The sequence below is a fragment of the Hemicordylus capensis genome, chromosome 4 (assembly GCF_027244095.1).
Source record: "Hemicordylus capensis ecotype Gifberg chromosome 4, rHemCap1.1.pri, whole genome shotgun sequence".
NCBI lineage: Eukaryota > Metazoa > Chordata > Lepidosauria > Squamata > Cordylidae > Hemicordylus > Hemicordylus capensis.
In genome coordinates, this window is record NC_069660.1 from 203550643 (window position 1) to 203574129 (window position 23487).

General features: G+C 43.6%; 1 protein-coding gene across 1 annotated transcript in view; it reads left to right on the forward strand.

Moving 5' to 3' along the window:
- PHLPP1 (PH domain and leucine rich repeat protein phosphatase 1) overlaps positions 1-23487 on the forward strand; it is a 249077-nt gene that overhangs the window by 148305 nt on the left and 77285 nt on the right. Inside the window, exon 4 of the mRNA XM_053245099.1 lies at positions 8571-8737. Within this exon, the coding sequence (XP_053101074.1) occupies positions 8571-8737 (167 nt within the window). The remainder of the gene's footprint in view (positions 1-8570; positions 8738-23487) is intronic.

A 23487-nucleotide genomic window follows, 5' to 3' on the forward strand; every position in this document is an offset into this window, starting at 1 on the left:
GAAAATGCTTTATTTTATACTGGAATGTAACGAAAAGTATATTAAAAGATATTCTTGTGTATGATGCTTGTCAGGGTTTAAGAATTTAATCTGAAGATACAAGGTCATGCATTTGTTCCTGCCAACTTGTAGTTTTATGCGTAGTTAGTCTTCATATATGAAGCTTAAAGTAATTCTGACAAGACAACTACCTTCATTTTAAAATGTTGCATTCATGTTGATCTCTCAGTTTACTAACTTCATGTAGCCTGTGAGGTTTAGCCTATGTAGTAAAACTTGTTACCACTCCAAAGCTGGGTTTGGGCAGTGTCCCAAAACCCTGAATGCTATACCTGGACCACGGAAACATGGGTTCAAATCCCTCTATGAACACATTGTGTGGGCAGGGAAGCTGGATTTATCTCCCCTGTCCTCTTTTTAACAGGGATTGTTTCAATATTCCTTTTCCTGGTTTTCTTTTTGTTAAGGATCTTTACATTATTCCTCCCCACCTCCATTTTTTTAAAAAGGGATTGTTCAATTATCTTGTATTGTTCCATTATCAGCAAGGCAGAATGATCTGAATGATCATCATTCAGTCCCCACAGCTCAACTAGTTAGCTGGCTCAGTTTGTCCACACAACTAAGGGGAAAGGTAGATAGAAGCCATCTTTATTGAAGGAAAAGATTGCTACTGGGAAGAGTCTGCATCAAATTTGGAAACGTGATGGCACTTGTCACCTAGACTTGTGCTAATTTGAAGCAGATTGGACAGATGGTTTGAATTTTATGTCAGAGAGACTGTTCAGAGTTTGTAATCAGTGTTCCCTCTAACAGGGATTTCCAGATGTTGTTTACTATAACTCCCAGAATCTCCATCTGCAGTTGCTTTTGCTTGGGGATTATGGGAGTTGTAGTCAAGAACATCTGGGAATCCCTGCTACAGGGAACACTGCTTGTAACACTGGGATGCAGTAATTGTACTTCACCTTAAATAGTGGGGTGCATGAACCGTTTAATTCTGAACCAGTTCACCTCAAACTTTGGCCGTTTTGACCGCAAACTGGACCAGAGGCCGTCTGGCCCACGATCAAACCAAACCAAGCCTGGTCCATGACAGACCAGTTTTGGTGGTTTGAAGGGCTATACTTGAAAAGAGGAATCCTGTGAGGATTCCTTTTTACAAGCAAAGAGGTGGAGGAAAGACTAATGGAGTTTTTCTGTCTGTCTAGCCCTGAATAGTCTTTCGGTCATAAAATTCAAACCATCTGCTTCAAATCCGCCTTGGGGTTATCTTTTTAACGAAAGGCGGTATATAAATGCAAAAATAAATAAATAAATAAATAAAATCTGCTGAACCATTTTGATCAACCGGCTGGAGTATGGTGAAAAGAAAGGTGAAAGGGAAAATCAGGAGAGTCACTTCACTCCAGAATGCATGGAATTTACTCAAAACCACAATACTAGAAGCCCAGTTAGATTGTATACCCCAAAGGAGGAAAGGTACCACTAAGTCCAGGAGGATGCCAGCATGGCTAACAGATAACATCAAGGAAGCCATAAAAGGGAAGAAGACTTCCTTCCGAAACAGGAAGGCATGCCCAAATGAGGAGAACAGAAAGGAACACAAACTCTGGCAAAAGAAATGCAAGGTGACAATAAGGGAGGCGAAAAGAGAGTTTGAGGAACATTTAGCTAAAAGCATCAAGGGGAATAACAAAAACTTCTTTAAATACATCAGAAGCAGGAAACCTGCCAGAGAGGTGGTTGGACCATTAGACAATGAGGGAGTGAAAGGGATTATTAAGGAGAATATGGAGGTTGCAGAGAAGCTGAATGAGTTCTTTGCATCTGTCTTCATGGCAGAGGATACTGAGCACATACCTGTTCCTGAACCAGGCTTTTCAGGGATGGAGGCTAAAGAACGGAGTCAGATAGAAGTGACAAGAGATGATGTTCTAAACTGTCTGGAAAAACTGAAAACTAGCAAATCGCCAGGGCCGGATGACATCCAGCCAAGAGTTCTAAAAAAACTCAAATGTGAAATTGCCACCTCCTTGCTAAATTATATAACTTATCCCTACTATCAGGCTCTGTACCAGAGGACTGGAAAGTAGCCAACATAACATTGTTTTTAAAAAAGGGATCCAGGGGCGATAGGAAAATTAAAGGCCAGTTAGCTTAACGTCCATTCCAGGCAAATTGATGGAAAGCATCCTCAAGGATAAAATTGTAAAGCACATAGAACAACAGGCCCTGCTGGGAATGAACCAGCATGGCTTCCACAAAGGTAAATCTTGCCTCACAAACCTTTTGGAGTTCTTTGAGAGTGTCAACAAGTGTGTGGATCAAGGTGATTCAGTTGACACAGTATACCTGGACTTCCAAAAAGCTTTTAACAAAGTTCCTCATCAAAGACTCCTGAGGAAACTTAGCAGTCATGGGATAGGGGGACAAGTACATGTGTGGATTGCTAACTGGTTGAAGGACAGGAAACAGAGGGTAGGTATAAATGGAGTGTTTTCACAATGGAGAGAAGTTAGAAGTGGGGTCCCCCAGGGATCTGTACTGGGACCGATACTTTTTAATTCATTCATAAATGATCTAGAAGTAGGGGTAAGCAGTGAGGTGGCCATATTTGCAGATGATACCAAACTCTTTCAGGTAGTGAATCCAAAACAGATTGTGAGGAGCTCCAAAAGGATCTCTCCAAACTAGGGGAGTCCGCAACAAAATAGCAAATGCAGTTCAGCATTGGTAAGTGTAAGGTAATGCACATTGGGGCGAAAAACCCAACTTCAGGTATATACTGATGGGATCTGAGCTGTCAGTGACTGACCAGGAGAGAGGGATCTTGGGGTCATGGTAGACAGCTCGTTGAAAGTGTCGACTCAATGTGTGACAGCTGTGAAAAAGGCCAATTCCATGCTAGGGATCATTAGGAAGGGGATTGAAAATAAAACGGCTAATATTATAATGCCCTGATATAAAACTATGGTGCGGCCAGACCTGGAGTACTATGTACAATTCTAGTCACCACATCTAAAAAAGGACATTGTAGAACTGGAAAAGGTGCAGAAGAGGGCAACCAAAATGATCAGGGGTCTAGTGCACCTTTCTTATGAGGCAAGGCTACAACACCTGGAGCTATTTAGTTTAGAAAAAAGACGACTGCAGGGAGACATGATAGAGGTCTATAAAACCATGCATGGAGTGGAGAAAGTGGATAGAGAGAAATTATTTTCCCTCTCACATAACTCTAGAATCAGGGGTCATCCCATGAAATTGATTACCAGGAAATCTAGGACCAACAAACGGAAGTACTTTTTCATATAATGCATAATCAACTTATGGAATTCTCTGCCACAAGATGTGGTGACAGCCAACAACCTGGATGACTTTAAGAGGGGTTTGGATAACTTCATGGAGGAGAGGTCTATCCATGGCTACTAGTTCTGCTAACTGAGCAAAGAGGCATCTTTTAAAAGTGGTTATTCTCTATTTAGCAGGGGGAGAGCAACTAGCTCTATCCAACCACAGCACAGCATCCCTCCAGTGGCTGTTGCTGGTGTCAGCCTTATGTTTCTTTTTAGATTGTGAGCCCTTTGGGGACAAGGGACCATCTTATTTATGTATTATATATTTTTCTATGTAAACCGCTTTGAGAACTTTGGTTGAAGGACGGTATATAAGTATCCATAGTAGTAGTAGTCAGAGGGCTATAGGCCACCTTCAGCCTCAAAGGCAGGATGCCTCTGAGTACCTGTTGCAGGGGAGTAACAGCAGGAGAGAGGGCATGCCCTCAACTCCTGCCTGTAGACTTCCAGTGGCATCTGGTGGGCCACTGTGTGAAACAGGATGCTGGACTAGATGAGCCTTGGGCCTGATCCAGCATGGCTGTTCTTATGGAGGGGCCGGTTGGTTCAACCGAACCGTTTCATGGACTAGTGGTTTGGTTCAAATCTGGTCCGAATTTGAACCAAATTGCAGATTTGGTTCGTGCACACCCCTAACTTTAACTGTACAGGCACTCCTGTGCCTGTATAATTCTTCTGTGAAGTGCTCAGGTTCAGTACTAGGATTCTAGTGTGGAAGCCGCTGTAAAAGTGTGGTTGGGAAAATTACTTTGGAGTTGTCTCCACTTCCCAAGTATCCAATCTAAGCTATAGTTCCCCTTTGGCCTCAGAATTGGGGGTAAGGAAGGTGTTGCTTTTTCTTCCCTAAGTCCTGCTTTAGCAACTGCTTCCTCCCAGTTCCCTCCTCTGCTGGGAGCCAGGACCATCAGCCTGTTGAGTCTCTCCTCATCAACTCCCTGCCTTGTCTCCTTGGCCACGTTGTTATTAATATACTGAGATGAGTGCAGCAGTGCTTTCTGAGTTGAGGTCTTACAGGCCTATCCAGGCTGGATTCCTAAATTTTATTGCCATGGCAACATACGGTTTCTCGCCTATGCCTCAAGAAAGATTGTTTGGTCCTACCTTTTGGCTCTAGCCCCAATAGTTCTTCTTCCTCCAACCTGGGATTGTGACACCAAAATAGATGTGCTACTGATATTTTCTTTATTTGTTTTAATTGTCCACAACTGACCAAATTGGCTGCCAGTGTTCCCTCTAACAGGGATTCCCAGATGTTGTTGAATACAACTCCCAGAATCCCCAGCTGCAATGGCTTTGGCTTGGGGATTATGGGAGTTGTAGTCAACAACATCTGAGAAACCCTGTTAGAGGTAACACTGCTGGCTGCCCTGTGTTTATAAAGGAGGTCATCATTCTATTATAGTGTTGTCCCAAATGTTGCTTGTGCTGGAATCTGTGTGAAAGTCAGTTCATGCATATAGATTGCACACACGATATAATCTTTTTCGTCTGACCCAAATTGTGTGGCAAAGCTTCTGCCTGAAGTAGTTACATTCGTTAGTGATGAAATGTGTTTGAGGGGGCTGTCAAACCATGTTCAATGGGCTGCTGTGTAATCTACTAGCTGTCCTCCATATTAGTGTCCATATATTGTGGAGGGGCGGTGCATGTCCTTTCTCTTTGCATAGTACTCTAGAAACATGGAAAGTGGAAGTGAGACTTCTTCTTTTGATGCTTCCATATAATATGCAAAACTACTCTTAAGATTTATTGTAAATTACAATCCTGGTAGAGCTAGAACTAATTCTGTACTAGCAAGGTGGGGTTTTTGTTTGTTTGTTTGTTTGTTTTTTGTATTTCACATTTGGTATTTCAAGGTTTTTTGTATTTCACATTTATCATGATCCCACCCTCAACAACAATTGGCACCCAGAAAGAGGCCTGTCACACCTTGAGAGGATGTGGTTATAACTTTGTCTTCTGTGGGTGTGCAGCAGATGGCTATTATAATTTACAAGACTCTGCACTTAGGGTCACAATTGAATATGCTTGAACTACTTTCTCCATCCTTCAGCTGCCAGACTTGCATGGTAGTATTCCTTTTCCTAATTCTTCTTTACTTAAAACAGTGCTAGCAAGTCTAATATATTATTAGAAACACCATCTTGTTAGAATTTGCATGAGTGGCAGCATTGCACCCATTTTGACATTGCCGAATTTCCCCTTTCCATCTAAGCAGTGGCAAGAGGGAGGGATTTCCTCCACACACCTCACAAGGACATATTGCTACAAGCAAATAGGGCTTTTGTGGGGAGGGGGTGGGGGGGAAGCAAAAGTGTCATGTCACCCTCCCTGAATGCTGCCCTATGAAGCTCCTGGCATAGGTACAGCTCTTGTTCCACTTTCCTAAGGCTGTGGAGAATGTCAGTCATTGATTCTGACTTTTGTCGTTTGGGAATTGTTTCTGTTGGGTGTTCTTCCTTTGAGCCCTCAAATCATTGCTGAGCCGCAAGCAAGCAAGCAAGCATTGCTCTCTGTAGCTTTGTGCTATTAAGTTCTCTGAAGCAATGAACTTCCATCCTCTCTCCCTGGGCACCACTTACCAACCATTAGCATTACAGCTTCTTTTTATTCCTGTCCAATTTAGATGTTGTGTTTGAGGGGATTCTTATTAACATTTTAGAAAGCTACAGCAGTAAAAATGTCAAATGAATAGCATGGCTTTATTTGGTGCTAGAAGAAATAAACAAAATATTTCAACCTTTTGGGGGCATTGATGGGATAGCATGGTGGTCTAGCGCTCTGCTGTTGCTGCTTTTTATCCAGTCATGACATACTCTGCTTGTGGTCAAGCTAGCGGGCCTTCCCCAAATAGCCTTTTTCTCTGGTCCAGAATTTGCATTATGCATAGAAAATGGAATTCCTGTCTTGTAAATTCTATCCATCCAGATAGTAAAAGCCTGCCAACTTATATGTGAAGAAATTTGCCCCCATTTTGCTGTGAGCCCCTTCAACAATGCCCTTCCTTGGCCTACCCTATCCTTTGATTACCTGTACTTCTAATGCAGTGCTGTTCTTTAGCTCAGGGCCAGTCCCATTATTGGGTGTCCTTATGATTCTTTTTTAATTGTACAAAAAGCAGATGGGGGACGGCAATGTGAATCAGGACTGCAAAGGAATCTTTTTAGGCCTTTCCCCACATACTGGTTTCCTGCTGAAGATCAACTTGGCCTCTAAAGCAGTTATTTCCCCTGCCTGACAAAACTTACATAAACCTCTCCATACATAGACATTGCATTGACAGTTGAGTTCTTCTTTCAGAAATGTTAATTACCTGAGTCAACCTGGACTATAAAACAAAATTGATGGGTTCTACAAGATTCCTGCAGCCACCTAACAAAAGGAAAAGTTCAACTAGTATTAAATCACAGGCTGTGATCCTGAGAGTAGTCATGTCTGACCCCTTGCCCTAAGGCAGAATACTTCTTATAGTGGAGAAAATTTGAAGGTACAGAAAAAGCACCTAGTACAGGGCTCTCTAGGGCTGTACTACTTTGGAGTGTAGGCAGGGCGGGGGAGGGAAGTATGCTTGAATGTTACCCTATGTAAAAGAAGTTTCCTACCCACAGAAAGCTAGCCTGTAGGTGAGAAGTGTTCTCACCTGATGTGCTATTTCTGCCCATCTTCATAAAGTTGAATGGTGAGGGGTGGTGGTGGGGCCACAACTCAGTGGCAGAGCTCACACTTTGCCAAGGTTAAGTTCCCAGCTTACAAGACTGAGCGAGGCTGCTGTCCACGAACTTAGAGAATGTTGCCAGCCGGAGTAGGTAGTACTTGACTAAATGTACCAGTGGTCTGCCTTAATATGAGGCAATTTAGTATGTTCATCCCTAAATATCCCTGAAGTTCTCAAGTCCAGTCTTTCCTTCAAAGCCTCCAAGGAAGGAGACTTCTCTTGTTAAGCTCCAGTATGGTTCAGCTGGCACCATCTGTGATATTAGGTTAGTAAACATTGTTATACAGAACTCTGTGGGCAGTTAAAAAGAGAACATGCAGCCTTTTGGTAGCTTCTCTTCTTCCAATGAGAATGAACAAATACATGGACAGCTTCTTGAGACTGTGCTCTAATGGAGCCCCCGTTCAGCTCTGTAAGGCTCATGCAAGAAACTTGTGGTCCTCATCTCCATTAAATACGTGGCACCTTATGTCCTTGTGTGGAGCCACAGTGGTCCTTGTGTATACAGCAGTTGTTGAAGAATCATGGACTGCACAGGAGTGGTACAGCCCCACGGGGAAAGCAGTGCCACTGTTTTGCTGCTCAAACTCCCATGCCACATTGTACCTTCTTCTCAAGGTGTCTTTCTCCTAACCTTTGAGGTGAATACAGTAGATGGTTTTCCATGCTTCAGCTTGACACAGATGAGCATGTAACTTGGCATGGGGGAGCTGGTCAGCTTCTGTGCCTGCCTCATGTCGTGATGGAGAATCTTACCACTGCTTTGCTTCCCTGGATTTCTGACCAGAGGCAAATATGGTAAAATTTATTTTGCCTTGTGTGTAGATGAAGTTAATGGGTGGCTCCCCATGTGGTTTTAGGACATTGGTAAGTTACCACCTTGTAAATGGTCATTTTATATTCACCTTCAGGTTAAGTGCTAAAACACTGAAGCAGTGTGAGGAGGTCCCATATAGTCGGGTCCCTTTGTCCTTGGCAGTCCGTTATTACTTTTGGTACTTCTGAGGCAAGGATTATATAGAGCAATATGAGTAGGGGAGGTATGCTTAGTTAAGAACAGATGGCCAGTGTCATTGAAAAGGTGCTGAATCTTCTGTTTTCTTGGAATATCTTTTTTACTACCTCATTAACTGGCTGGAGTTGTGAGTAGATTAATAAAATTTTGTATGATTGTACATATTCTTCTCATGTGGTTCATCCTGCTGCAGGTACTCTCTAGGCTCTCTTCTTTGTATAGCAAATCACTAAGTTACTGTGCAGTCACGCTCTGGCTTTGGCCTGTGGCACTCTTTGGTTTTGTTGCTGCCTCTGCCGCCACCTCCTTATGCCGGTGAGAAATAAAAGTATTCAAATATCTAGTGTTCAGCTTGATGGTGGGCCATATACTGCAGTGGGATGTTAGAGTTAAAATAAGGGAAAATAAAAACAATGTTGGTTCAAGCAAGAAGCACAATGCCTATATTTTCCTGATTTAATGTTGGGTTTTCTGGACTTTGTAGATTGCGTCACAGCGAATAAGCTCAGTGGATCTCTCGTGTTGCAGCTTGGAGGACCTGCCTGCCAACCTTTTCTATAGCCAGGACCTCACTCATCTCAATTTGAAGCAAAACTTCTTGAGGCTGAACCCTAGCTCATCAATAGCCAGAGGACCTAATGAGCTACAAAGGTAACACTTGGTTTAAGAAAGTATCCCTTTGCTCCCCCTTGTTTTCCCTTGGAATTTATTCAAGCAGTTTTTGCTAAGGAACTGGCGATCATCTTTTCTGACTTTTGTCAAGGACCTCACTGGATGTGCCCATTGTAAGTTCCATGAGTACCACCTGCTTTTCATAATGTGATGGTATTGCATATCTTGACAGAGGGTACAGTGCTCTATTGAGTAGAGACAGGGAAGAACAAAATAATCCTCCGTAGATTGCATTCGATATTGCTTTTGTAAACAAACTGACAAAATGGCACTTTTTGCAAGCCCATTTGCTTTCCCATATCTTTGTTAGTCATTTATGATGTATTGATGACTTGGAAGGAAAAAGAGCTAACTCTCTCTCCCAGTTTACAAGGTTTGCCTGGCCTGACCTACAGAAGGTAATTCTTACTATAGGCAACCTGGCAAGTGGTTATGGACGAATGTAATTATGGAGGTTCTACACGAATAACGCTCCCGAGGCCCTTTAGGGTCTGTATGGAGCATCTGGCACACAGATTATAACTTGTTCACTCCTGCCGTCATGCATGGATACAACTGCATTTAACTGTGGCTGTGATTGAGGCAGTGAGTTGGATGAATTAGTTTGTGGGAGAGTTATTTAATATAAGCAGTTATTTAATATAGAATAAGCAGAGGAACAAATGTGTATATGTTGCAAAGGCTAAATGTCTGAAGAATGTGGATGTAGCAGTGTAACAAAGCATTGTTCTAATGGATATTTTAATTCATGAAGATATTTACATGATGAAGTGGTATTGGGTGTCTCAGAAGCAGCATACTGGAGTCGGAAAGTTTGATATGCATGTCCAGTAAGTGGACATGTACATTCATCAGACATAACACTATGTTTATATGCTGGGTATGCGAACGTCATACACAGAAATCTTATCAGTGTGAGAAATAGGTTACATATGAAAAGCCCTGTGCAAATCTGAAAACAAGGTATGGTTTTATTTGGGAATTTGTTTCACTTGAAACAATATAATTCAAAAAACAATATCTTGCCTGTCAGCTCGCAAAGCTCTTGTGCCAGCTACCAGCAAATGAAACCAGATCTAAATGTCCATTCAAGTGATGAGACACCTTTTAAAACTATAAGAGCAGAATAGCAACCAAGCAGACCATCATAGTAATGTAGCAACTATTCTCTAATCACCCAAAGATCTTGATCATCAGAATGATTCTTGATATCTTCCTAAATGACCCCAGCATAGTCATTTGATAGTCTTTTCTACGCAGACAATTCCATAGGGAATTCAGAGTGTTTCTCAGAACTATCAGTTTTCCGTATCGTTCTTCAAAAATAACAGCTGTATCTTGTCACTCAGTGGTTATCAGGTCCCAGTTAATGCTGTGACTGCTTATCAGTTTTTTATTTAAAAGAAACTCAACCAAACAAAAACCTGACCCTTTACTGTGGAAGGATGTTGACCTATATGTTCTGATCTGAATATGTAATTGGTCTGTGTACAAAATATCCCCTGCAGCTGATATTCTTGGACATCTTTCCACAGGAAGTACAGTCAGGAGAGAGCCTACTTTGTTGATTTTTACACTTAAGACTAAGGCCACATTTTAGTGGCTTCCCCATTCTCTTATACAAACAGGGAAATCTTGCTGCAGGGTTACAATAGGAGAGCCAGCGGTTCCTTAAAGCATTTTCCTTAGAAGTAGTAGTAGACTAGAAACTTAAAGTATCCATTGTGACGGATCATGGCAAGCACTTGCCTGAAATCTAAGAGCATTCTGGGGTTCAAGACAAATATGGGGAGCTGCACAGCATTGCTGTGGTTGCCGCTCTAGGGAGGGTTATGCTTGCACAGGCGAAGTAGTGATTGTCTTTACTGAGGTTTGTATTCTGAAAATCCTTGCATCTGAACTTTGTGATAGTGATTATGGTCAGGGCGCCCTGCTAATGGGTGGCAGATTTCTGAGGATGCATACAATATATTTGCACGTTGTAAACTTATCAACTGCTGTAGAAAGATTAAGAGTGGTTGTAGCATATCAGACCTGAAAATAGTCTGGATATTTCAGGTAAGCCATGGAAGGTCAGTTGAGCTTTAAGTAAGCAAGTAATGATGAGTTATCAACTGGTTAAAAGAACTAGTGCACATCGGCAGTAAAAGGAAGCATGCCTGCAGCTCTTTGAGTATTGACCTCTGCGTAATATATGAACCTTTAACATGCAGAAACAGCGTTTAAAAAATCTCTGAGCTCATGGGATAAAGTGGGATATAAACAAAATAAGTGTTCCTCTGTCCAAGGTGAGGGTAGGAAGAAATGGACAGTTTTCACAATGGAGGGAAGTAAGAATGGGTCCCTCAGGCATCTATACTACGACCAGTGCTCTTTAACTTATTCATAAATGATCTAGAAGTTGGGATAAGTAGCAAAGTGGCCAAATTTGCAGATGACACTAAACTATTTAGGGCAATGCAGTCCAAAAGAGATTGTGAGGATCTCCAAAAGGATCTCTCTAAACTGGGAGTGGGCAACAAAATGGCAAATGTAGTTCAATGTAAGCTGGTGTAAAGTGATGCATATTGGTGCAAAACACAAACACACCCCTACTGCACATATATACAGATAAGGTCTGAGCTGTCAGTGACTGACCAGGAGAGAGATCTTGGGATTGTGGTGGACAGCTCTTTGAAAGTGTTGACTTAGTGCGCGGCAGCTATGAAAAAGGCAAATTCCATACTAGGGATCATTAGGAAGGGGATTGAAAATAAGAACGCTAATATTACAATGCCCTTATACAAATCGAATTAGACATGTCTGTTTGTTTAATGCGCTTAAACAAAGGTGGTGTGGCCACATTTGGAGTATTGCGTACAGTTCTGGTCACCATATCTTAAGGAGGACATTGTAGAACTAGAAAAGGTGCAAAAGAGGACAGCCAAGATGATCAGGGACGTGGAGCACTTTCCCTATGAGGCAAGGCTACAGCATCTGGGCCTTTTTAGTTTGGAAAAGAGGTAACTACAGGGAAACATGATAGTGATGTATAAAATTATGCATGGAGTAGAGAGAATGGACAGAGGGAATTTTTTCTTCTTTTCACACAACACTAACACCAAGGGTCATCCCATGAAACTGAAGGCCTGGAAATTTAGGACAAAAGGAAGTAATTTTTCTCACAGTGCATAATTTATGGAATTCTCTGCCACGGGATGTGGTGATGACCATTAGCTTAGATGGCTTTAAAATGGGGTTAGACAAACTAATGGATGACAGGTCTGTCAATGCCTACTAGTCTAGTGGCTATAGGCTTCCTCCAACCTCAGAGGCAAGATGCCTCTAAATACCAGTTGCAGGGGAGCAACAGCAAGAGAGAGAGAGCATGCCCTCACTGCTTGCCTGTGGGCTTCTTAGAGGCATCCTGTGTGAAGCAGGATGCTGGACTAGATAGACTTTGAGCCTGATCTAGCAGGGCACATTCTTATGTTCTTAAGCTGTAGTGTTAATTTGAAGTTGACATTTCAGAACACATAAAAAGAAAATTTATTTGCCTTTTCCCTACTTTATTGTGGTGGTATTTATCGATTTGGTCAAAAACTGACACTGAAACGTAGTCTAGCTGGTGGTATGTTAGTGATTCTAAATAGCTGGGTAGATTTTGCACTGCATTCAAGTAAAGATACAAGTTCTCATTTCTCATTTATGGAGTTGACTCTTGTTTCCAAGCCCAACTTAAGATAGCGCTGTGACTCCAGGTTTCCAATACAAAGAGGGCGTCCCACTGGCCATAATTGTTCTCTCTCCTCAATAGTGTCCAGCATATCATAGCAGTATCACCATAGTTTCATATTTGTCTTTTTCTTGAAAATGAAAACTGTCTATACACCGTATACAGAAACTGAGGTTTGTTTAGAACCAATCAAAAAACCTGGTTTCCCATATAAATCATAACATTCCCCTGCATTACTTGTTTCATTTTGTTTACCCTAATGAAATGCCTCTTGTATCTGTCCATTTGCCTTTCTTATCTTTTGTCTCTTCTTGTCAAGAGTACAAAAGTTCTATTATCTGTTGAGCAAATGCTTGCAATTTGGATGCACTCCTATTTCGATCCCTCATCTGTGGTCATTTGTCTGCTTTGAAAGAAAGCAATTAGGCTTTTGTTGCTTTGTGTGCAGCACATTATATTCCTTTGGCATTATCTCTAGGTAAGCATAACCCTACTGTAACAGGGAATATAACCCTTATGTTAATATGCCGGATAGCAGCAGCTTCTGCCGTAAGAAGTTGATAGCAAGCCCATACTGAAATATTGAAATGGAGTGGATTGTGGCTGCCACCTACTTTGAATTTATTGAAACATTTGCCTCAAGCAGCTGATCAGTTTAACTTACCACTGAACATGATTGTGTGATCGCCCTGATAAAAAGGGTGGGTAACATCCATATTAATCTTAGCTATTGATAGCCACTGAAAAGGTTAGCAGCGATCTTTATACCAATAAAAGCCTTTTAAAAACTCACAGGACTGTGTGGTATAAGTAGGGTGCTGTTTACAGGATAGCCAACCTGTGTATACAAGTTAATAGTTTCATTTTGGATGATGCATGTTGGACTATGTCAAGGTGTTTTAATGTAGCCTTGTAATTTGCTCCTCACTTGGGGCAGGCACCCAAGTGGCAGACCACAGCAGTCCCATGCAGGAAGATTTTTTTTTTCTTTGTATAGAGCTTCTCCTACCAGTTCCACAGCTGGCAAATGTCGCCTGCCAGTGCCGTAGATTGTATTCTGATTTGGCATTTTTATTTGGTTGAATATCTTTCAGTAAACAAGAACTATAAGCAGTTCAGTTAAGTGTGTGTGTGAAATATATACTCACGTGTGCACACTTACTCATTGAATATATTTCAGTAAACAAAACAAAAACGCATCCCGTATTAATACCAAGTGCTACATATATCTCTAAAGGTTTTCTAATAGTCTCAAGTATTTGAACAGAAATATTGGATGAGGGGAAAACAATTCAATAAAGCGCATTTAATGTAGTTTACTTTCAAACCATTCAAAGCTTTATGTGGAAATCATTTTTATTGGAATATTTGTTAACTATGACAGATAATACACAATAGCAAGCACTTCCTTTCCTTGTGTTTGCTGGAAGTGAAAAAAAAAAACTAGTGTGTTAAAATAGTTTTACTTTCACTTGTAATCCAGGATACTATGTCCGCCTTCAGTCATAATGGATAACCACAGTTAAAGGTGGCCAAGGTTTTCATTTGGAATTCCAAATTGTGTCGCAGACGCTCACCAAACTGCAGCCTGCCAAACTCCACTTGCAGGAGACAGGAGCCCCTCCCTGCTGCTCAGCCTCCGAGACCAATACCAGCCAGCTCCATGGACAGACTGTAGGCAGAGCGTCACTGCATCAGTGGGTTGACCGCGATTGGCCACAATCTCGAAGGGGGCGTGCCAAGTGCAATCGTGCATTTGCAGAGCGCTCCATCCGCCCTTGACAGAGAAAGGGCATTTCGAGAGCTTTCAATGCCCTATAATGCCAGCACTGCTTCTGCCAGCAATGGCTCTGCCGCCGCCCCAAGCACCCTGAAAGCACAACACAAGCACGAATTCTCGGGCAGTTTTGGGACCTTGGGGGGACCTTCTTGGGAGGTTTTGGGACCTTCCACTTTCAGTATGGGAGGGGAGGGGGAAGTCTACATTTGCTAGTATGGGGTATGCAGATGGAAGAAGGCAAAGGATGTTGGGGGCGGGGCTGTCCCACCATAACCAGGTGACCCCAGCAAAGCAGTCTATGCAGAACCATCTGAAATCTGCTGCCGAGTGGGCTAACCCTCTTATGAGAGGGCCAGTCTACTGGGAATATGGCTGAGCTGTGCTGTGCCTGCTGAAGGGCAATCCCCGCCCCTTCACAAGTTGAGCCAGCCCACTTAATCAACAATGAGCCCAAGTGGGGCCCTCTTTAGTGGGGGGCCCAACTCGCTATGGTTAAAAAAAATAGAACTGGTTCTCCACTACCTCTCTCTCCCTGAATCTCTCTGAAGCCTTGCAGGCACCCCAAAAGAGATCCTGACACCCCATGTGCCATTGCCTGGCTGCGTGCATGGCTGTGGAGTGGGCCAACGGGGCATACATTTGCACAATTTCAAAAATCCCGGGTCCGTTCCGTCTGTACGCCGTATACAGATAAGCGGGCATGGGAATCGCAGGGGAGGGCACTTTCCTCTTCTCCCCTGACCCCGGGGTAGCGGGGTCAACTGCATGGGGCCGCTGGCAAGGGTTCACCTGTGCACGGTGCAGATGGCCAGGCAAGGAACTTGTGTCCGTGGCAGCTTGGCTGATGTCCCTGGGATCAGGAAAGCAGTCTCTGGGATACCCCTGCTCACCACTTCCCAACACACACAGCACAGCTCAGCTCTACTTAGAGCACCCATAGACTGATACGCTCTTGAGCAGGTGCAGTCCGCATGGGCTTTGGTATCAATCATTGTCAGAGGAAGGATCGTTCCAAAAACTGGATTGATCCAGATCCTGCTAGCCCTGCTCATGAGTAAGCCTGGGTTATAAACACCCCACATGGGAAGTGGCTGGGCCCCACTTGCTCACCATTTCTTTGTTAAAAGAAAGGAAAAAGAATAGACGCCCTCCCCAAACCTTCCCAACCTCTTCCCCTGTGCAGACTTGCATGCACTAAAAGGACATCCAGACACTCTATCTGTCATTGCTTGGATGTATGCATGGAGGGGAGGGGGAGACACTGGGATGGACCTCTAAACTTATTCAAAATTTCCAGGTCCTGGTCCTTTGTTGTGCCATATGCAGATCTCCTTGTGTGGGGATTCCCGGGAGAGGGGTGCACCTGTTCTCCAGCCACCCCGGAACAGTGGTATCGTTCTTCGTTGCAATGACAAGGGTGGTTATATACACATGGGGGAGTGGACAGGCAGGGGGCATGGTTTATTTTTATTTATTTATTTTTCTTCATTCATTCGATTTCTATACTGCCCTTCCAAAAATGGCTCAGGGCTGTTTACAAAGAGAAATAATAAATAAATAAGATGGATCCCTGTCCCCAAAGGGCTCACAATCTAAAAAGAAACATAAGATGAGACGGTTTTGATCTGCCAGTTCTGGGTGGGGTCACACTTGCCCAGAAGGAGGGAGGCAGTGATGGGCTGGATGACAGTAACAGGCTGAGGCTGAATCCAGATAAGACGGAGGTACTTATTGTGCGGGGTCGGAACTCAGGAGATGATTTTGATCTGTCAGTTCTGGATGGGGTCACACTTCTGCAGAAGGAACAGGTACTCAGCCTGGGGTACTTCTGGACACAAAACTTTCCCTGTTTCCCAGGTTGAGGCAGTGGCCAGAGGTGCCTTTTATCAGCATTGACTGATAAAAGCCGCGTCTGTTTCTTGAGATAAATGTCCTCAGAACATTAGTACATCCGCTGGTCACCTCCAGACTTGACTACTGCAATGCGCTCTATGTGGGACTGCCTTGGTACGTAGTCCGGAAACTGCAGTTAATCCAGAATACAGAAGCCAGGTTGGTTTCTGGGTCATCTCAGAGAGACCATATTACTCCCGTATTGAAGGAGCTACACTGGCTGCCAATAAGTTTCCGGGCAAAGTACAAGGTTTTGGTTATAACCTATAAAGTACTGAACTTTAGGGCCCTGGGTATTTAAGAGAACGTCTTCTTTGCTATGAACTACACCACCCATTGAGATCATCTGGAGAGGTTCATCTGCAGTTGCCACCTGCTCGTCTGGTGGCTACTCGGGGACGGGCCTTCTCCATTGCTGCCCCGAGGCTTTGGAACATACTTCCTGCTGAAATAAGAGCCTCTCCATAGCTTACAACTTTTAAAAAGGCAGTAAAGACACATTTGTTCACCCAGGCTTTTAATTAGATATTGTTTTAATTGTGTTTTAATAGTTTTAACATTTTAGATTTTAATTGTTGAAATATGTTGATCTTTTTATTGGCTGTTTTTATTGTCTTGTAAACTGCCCAGAGAACTTGTGTTTTGGGCAGTATAAAAATATGTTAAATAAAGAAAGATAGACACCAGCAACAGTCACTGGAGATACTGTGCTGGGGGTGGATAGGGCCTGTTACTCTCCCCTGCTAAATAAAGAGAATCACCACATTAAAAGGTGCCTCTTTGCCAAGTTAGCAGGGTTTCACAGCAGCTTGTCTGCGGTCCCCAAGACCAGGAAAGCAGTCTCCAGGGCACCCCTCCCCACAGCTCTTCCTCACACAGCAGGGCCAGCAGAACGCGGTAAGTGAGGACCACATGGCAGGGGGCACTGATGTTGGAAGGATACCTGCTGTTCCTTTCCCCACTGCATTTCCCCCATCGTTCTCTTAATCCCTTCCTCGGCTCATCGTTTGCTCAGCTTCCTTCTCATTTCCCTGTCAGTGATGGCTCATGCCCTGCTGGATGTTCTGAGTGCACATCCTCCCTCCCTCCCTCCCTCAGACCCTCCCTTTCTCCCTCGGCTTCGACAGGCCCCTGGCTCATCTGGTCGGCAGGTGCCTTGGCTCACGTCTGCCTGCGTGCCCGCTGCTGCAGCTCCTGATTGCAGGAGGGGTGGGGTGTCCGCCGTGGCCTGGAAATCTCTTGAGCTGGTGTTTTTCACCCTGGGTTCAGATGGTAGAGCATTGCTGATCCAGCTGTCTGGCCCAGCTCATGATTAAGCTGAGGGACTGCACACTTTCCCCCAATCCTGCCTGTGACAGCCCCTCCAACCCGTACAGGAGCCCCCCCCAAAAAATGTGCTCCCCACCTGGAGAGGGGATGCCCTGTTCATGATGGCTATCCCTGCAATGAGGGGACCCTTTGCCAGAGCATTCCTGCTTGTGTGGTTGGTGGGGACACAGGGGTCAGGCATGGACCTTTAAACCCATTCAAATTGCCCTGGTCCAGTCCAGCATGGCACCATATGCAGATCTCCTGGCATAGGGATTCCTGGAAGAGGAGACCCCCAGTTTCCAGCTGGCCCAGGACATTGAGCTTGTCCTTCAGGGCCACAGACAGGGGTGCACATCCCCACATGGACGTGCAGGCTGGCAGAGCACAGTGTTTGACAGCAGCTTGGCAGCAGTCGCCAAGACCAGGACAGTGCTGGCCATGGTGCTCATACCTCTGGCATTCTTGCATGGAGCATATTCCTTCGCTCCCTGCAGTTTGCCACTCTTGTGAGAGAGCAGTCCATGGGATAATGGGCTTGGTCTCCAGCATGGTGATGGCCATTTCCCATACAACAGGGATGCCACCCTGTGCATTTACACTTAGTCCTCACAGACTGTTCTTCTCATGAGCAAGACTTAGGGAGCAAATTTCCCCAGCCTATACGTGCAAAGAATGTAACTGTTCCAGGTTCCCTGCTTAGGGCTGCCTTTTAAACCCTACCAGTGTTCTCTCTCGTTTTTTTCATCTGTGTGCGGAATGAGTATTGTTCTGGGAGGCAGTATCAAGGCAGTGCACATCCACATATATTCAGAGTAGAGCCTTCCTGATTCAGCCTGAGTGGGTTCTAAAATTAACTGAGCAGACATTAAAAAAACTTGTTAGCACATGCACATGTGCACGCCTTAGAGGGAACACTGAACCTGACCATGGGGCACCCCCATGGGGTTCTCCTCTCTTCACTGTGATGGAGTGTCCTGCTTATGTTGGCACCTGGAGTATATGTGCTTTTGAACATACATGAATGTTGCTCTTTTCTCGGGGAGCAAAGCACTTACTGCCCATCGTGTCATCTGTGCCACCTCCCTACCACTAGCCAGGTGGGGGGAGCAAGCGACAGAGTGGGGATGAGGGATGCCTCCGTGCAACTGTGCAGCTTGGCGTCATCCCTGTAGCCTGGCAACTCCATAACTGCATAGCTGACAGGAGGGACAGGGCTGGCTTTCCTGAGAGACTGCCTGAGAGAAGCGGCAAAAGCATGGAACAGCCATGTCCACAGGTGGGTCTGTGCCATTGCCTCTATGATTGCGATTTGCAAATCAGTGTGAAGTGGTGGTTATATCTGCATCAGCATTTGGATGGCCAAACCTTAAGTCTCAGCGGTGAACCTTAGAGATCACTGAAGGTTCAGATTGGAGTTTGGTGAGGCAAACCGGAGGTCACTTTTGGCCCATAAAAGAGCCAGCGTGGTGTAGTGGTTAGAGTGCTGGACTAGGACCAGGGAGACCCGAGTTCAAATCCCCATACAGCCATGTTACTAGCTGGGTGACTCTGGGCCAGTCACTTCTCTCTCAGCCTAACCTACTTCACAGGGTTGTTGTGAAAGAGAAACTCAAGGATGTAGTACACCGCTCTGGGCTCCTTGGAAGAAGAGCGGGATATAAATGTAGTAGTAGTAGTAGTAGTAATAATAATAATAATAATTAATAATAGTAAATGCAGTTTGGGGCGTAACAGAGTTCAACTTTGGCCATGTTTAACTACATTTATCTGTTACGTCTGAATGTGGCCTGTCTTTTAAAAAAAATACTTTTGGTTTTGACTTGCACAGCCAATCAAGTTAATTCATAATGTGATTCTTGGTTTGGGTTATTGTATGTACTCTTCGTTTTAGTTTCCCATCTCCTACCCCCTCCCCACCTCTGGATTACAAAGCAGCAGTGTTCTCTCTTTTTTATTTGCTTTCTAGGGATAATACGGTGGGGGTGGGGGTGGGGGGGGTTAATTACATTTTTGAAATTGTCACATTTTGCCTAATATTGTATTGGTACATTTCAATTCATTATTTTATAAAATATTTTTAGAAATGTACAATTTTCTGAGGGGAAAATAAAGCAGTGGAAAGCTTTCCATCTCATACCACGAGGCCCACAGTAGAGTTTGTAGCCTATAGTACTGTACGCATAAGCAAAAACACTGGGGATCTGAATAATAGTTTCAGTGACTATTATGACAGTCAAGGTGTGAAACCACCAGCAAGCTCTTGTAAGGCACTTAACCATAAGGTCATTCTGTGACCATCACACCATTCAGACTTTGGAGGAAATTGCCTTTGTAAGCAACAATACTTAACAAATGGGGTACCCTGATTAATATATCTTAGTCACCTCTTTGTGCATACCAAAACATCCGTGTGGTATAGCTCAAAATTCAGTGTCTTGGGAGCCCTATATTTTCTGGTCAGAGCAGAAGAGAGTTTTTAGAGCACCAGTCAACCTAACTGTTTTACTATAATAAAATTGTTCATCTTCAAGGCCCACAAAGAATGGTAATGCTTTCAGTGTTCATTTGCTCATTTGTTTAGTCCAGTGGTTCTTAACATGGGGTCTGCCAATAAATTGTGGCTGGGGTGCTGGGAGTTGTATTTCAGCAACGCCTGGTGGGCCCCATGTTAAGAACCACTGGTTTAGTCTCTGGTGTTATTGTAACAGTAGTAGATGTAATTGTTGCTCTGGACTTGTCCATATCTCTTTCTTTCTCCCCCTGCTTAATGAAGTGCCAGGCTCAATGGCGACACTGCTAAACCGGCAATGTAAAATGCACAATTCTATGACCTGTCATTTTATTCAGTTTAATAAGTACCCTTTCCCACTGTTAAGAGATCTTTGGCAACATTGCAATGCCTGTTTTGGTTCAAAGGATAAGCACTGTAGTAGTAGTATTTGTTGTCTTATTACAGAATGCTTAAGCATTTTTATAACTTGAGGGCAGAAAAGTGTACTGATTTATTTAAGATAGGAAAAACAAAGAACGTAGAATCAGCATGGCATAGTAGCTTCCACTTCTGCTTCAACCACCTACCCTCATTTCTGGAGTGATGTGGCTTTCACCTGTGCTAAGATGTGAACTTTTGGAACACTATCTGTCTTGTGGATCTCTCCACTGGTAAAAACCTGCAAATACATAAATATCTGAATAATACATGACTTTGTATTGTGTATTATGACAGAAATAGGAAAGTAGCAGTGCGATTAACTTGTGCCTGAGCCAACTCTAAGCGCCTGCTCAGAATCAGAAATCAGAATCTCTGTGTAACACACAGCAATTGTACCCAGGGGCACTTGCCTGTCATGTTTGACCTGAGACATCCCCAAACGGAGCCACAGTTAGCCAAAAGTATAACTTTCCCACCCACAGCCTGTTCAGTAAAAAATAAAGATGCTGGCATCTCGTCACCGGTTATTATAACTGTCTTGTTAGGATTTCTTGTAAGGGCGGAGGAGATTCGGTCAGATGTTGCAAAGTGCAAGGAGTGACACCCTTTCTATGCACCAGGGAGCAGCTGAACTGCACTAATGGTTTCATGGATAAGGGAAATCCATGGTTTCATGGATAAAGGGGGGGGGGAATCACCTGGTTGAGGGACTGGGACCACAGAGCCTTTTCTTTCTAGCCAGGCTCACTTTTCCTGAAAGTCAGGAGGGGAGTCCCCTTCCTTCCTTCCTTCCTTCCTTCCTTCCTTCCTTCCTTCCTTCCTTCCTTCCTTCTTATATACCACCTCCTCCAAAGACCCCAAGCAGTGAACAACAACAATACCAATAACAATGTAAAAATGAATGAATGAATGAATGAAAAATTAAAGGGCAGAGGCCTGGTGAAATGGGTGGGTCTTGAGAAAGGCCTTAAAGGCAACCAAGGGGGGCTGAATGAATCTGGGGGGAAGAGTGTTCCAACGAAGAGGGTTGGCCACAGAGAAGGCCCTCCTATGGGCCCAGGCACCATGCGCTACACCAGGAGGGCCAGCTGAGAAGACCTTACAGGACGAGATGCAATTGGCTGAGAGACGCAATCCCGGAGATATACAGTAATATATATACACAGGAATATTTGCAGTCTAGGTGCAGATGAGGAATGATGATCTGATTTCTGACACAATATCTGATTGGTCTCCTGACTGAGATGTGGGGGGAGGCTTTGAATGTAATGCCTGAAGGTACAAACTTTTACATCTGTTAAAACCTGTTTAAGGCATGATTCTTCATACAAATCTCTCAGTGTAACTTTATAATAATTTAAATGCCACTATGGGATTGTTCCAGTTTCATTGATAGCAATATAGTTTAATAGCCTTTTTAAAAAGTGGAAGAAAGTTGATATTTTTGGTCATGTGTTATTGCCTTTTGAGTTTTATTTGGCTGTGGTCCATTGTTGTTCACTTACACCAGACTGTAAAGGTTGTCCTTTTTAAAATACTGCTGTAGTGTAGGTAACTAAAAGGCTCTACATATGTTATGATGGTTGCATGTACAGGTGTCTGAGCATGCACACATGTTTTAATGTGAATGATTGCATGTAAATTTTAATAGTTAACAAGGTTGAAAATATAGAGTAGATTGCAGGAACAGCTGTTCATGCATTTAACATAACATATATACACACACGTACATAGATCAACAGTCATGCTGTGCATAGATTGTAAATACTTTTAACATGATATGTGAATAGGGCTAGAGATGTGAACTAATCTTAAAATCGTAATTTTTGCCCATCTTACCCACTCTGATAAACGTTCTTCTATAGAATGGTTTCCATACCATTTCCATGGAGGACAGCATTATGCTAGAATTGTCCCTGTCGAAAGTTCATTCTAGTGTGCTGGAGAGAGATTTGTACCTAGTGAGAAACTCCTTTTAAGTAGCAGTACTACCTAATGGCGCAGTGGGAAATGACTTGCCTGGTAAGCATGAGGTTGCCGGTTCAAATCCCCACTGGTACTATATTGGGCAGCAGTGATATAGGAAGATGCTTAAAGGCATCATCTCATACTGTGCAGGAGGAGGCAATGTAAACGCCTCCTGTATTCTACCAAAGACAACCACAGGGCTCTGTGGTTGCCAGGAGTCGACACTGACTTGGCGGCACACTTTACCTTTTTAAGGTCACTACTAAAATAGTTACTACTCTGAAAAAGGTAACTATATGTTAAAATTGTTTTTTATCAGACATTAATTCCCCCCACCCCCAGCAGTACTTCCATGTGGATAATTTTGTGCCTGCTTTTGTTCTCCTTTTAAGGTCAGTTAGGTGTTAGCCTTATGGCTGAGACTCTGTGCTGGATTTTGACTGTGGTTCTAATATGGTGCAGCTTGACTAACAAGCAGAAGGTTGCCGGTTCAAATCCCCACTGGTACTATATTGGGCAGCAGTGATATAGGAAGATGCTGAAAGGCATCATCTCATACTGCACGGGAGGAGGCAATGGTAAACCCCTCCTGTATTCTACCAAAGAAAACCACAGGACTCTGTGAGCACCAGTAGTCGAAATCGACTTGACGGCACACTTTAACTTTATCTAATGTATATACACTTGAAAGGAAGGCCTCTTGACGTTTTGGGGACTGACTTCCTGTCTCTGCCTGAAACTGAAGTCTGCTGATGCTCTTCAGAGTACATAAAAACTAGAAGCCCCCTATCTGCCCAGTTTGATTTTGTTCCTTTCACCTGAAACTGCACAACTCTTTCCTGTCCCATTAGAAGACTGCGTATTAAAGATTCAGTAATAAAATAGGGTAAGGTAAGGTAAAAATGTGTGTGTAAGTTATACAGAATGACATCACAACACAATGTGACTCTTCTAGAGACAACACATGCCATTTGAAAATATGGTGATCTTCCAGGACTTCAATAACTACACAGTACAATTCACCTCCCCTCCCCCCTCTGCTTACATGCCCAACCTCTGTGTAGCCTCTTTCTTTAGGAAGTTCAGCAGTGTATTTCTCCCCTGTAAACACCTACTGCCAAAGTTATATT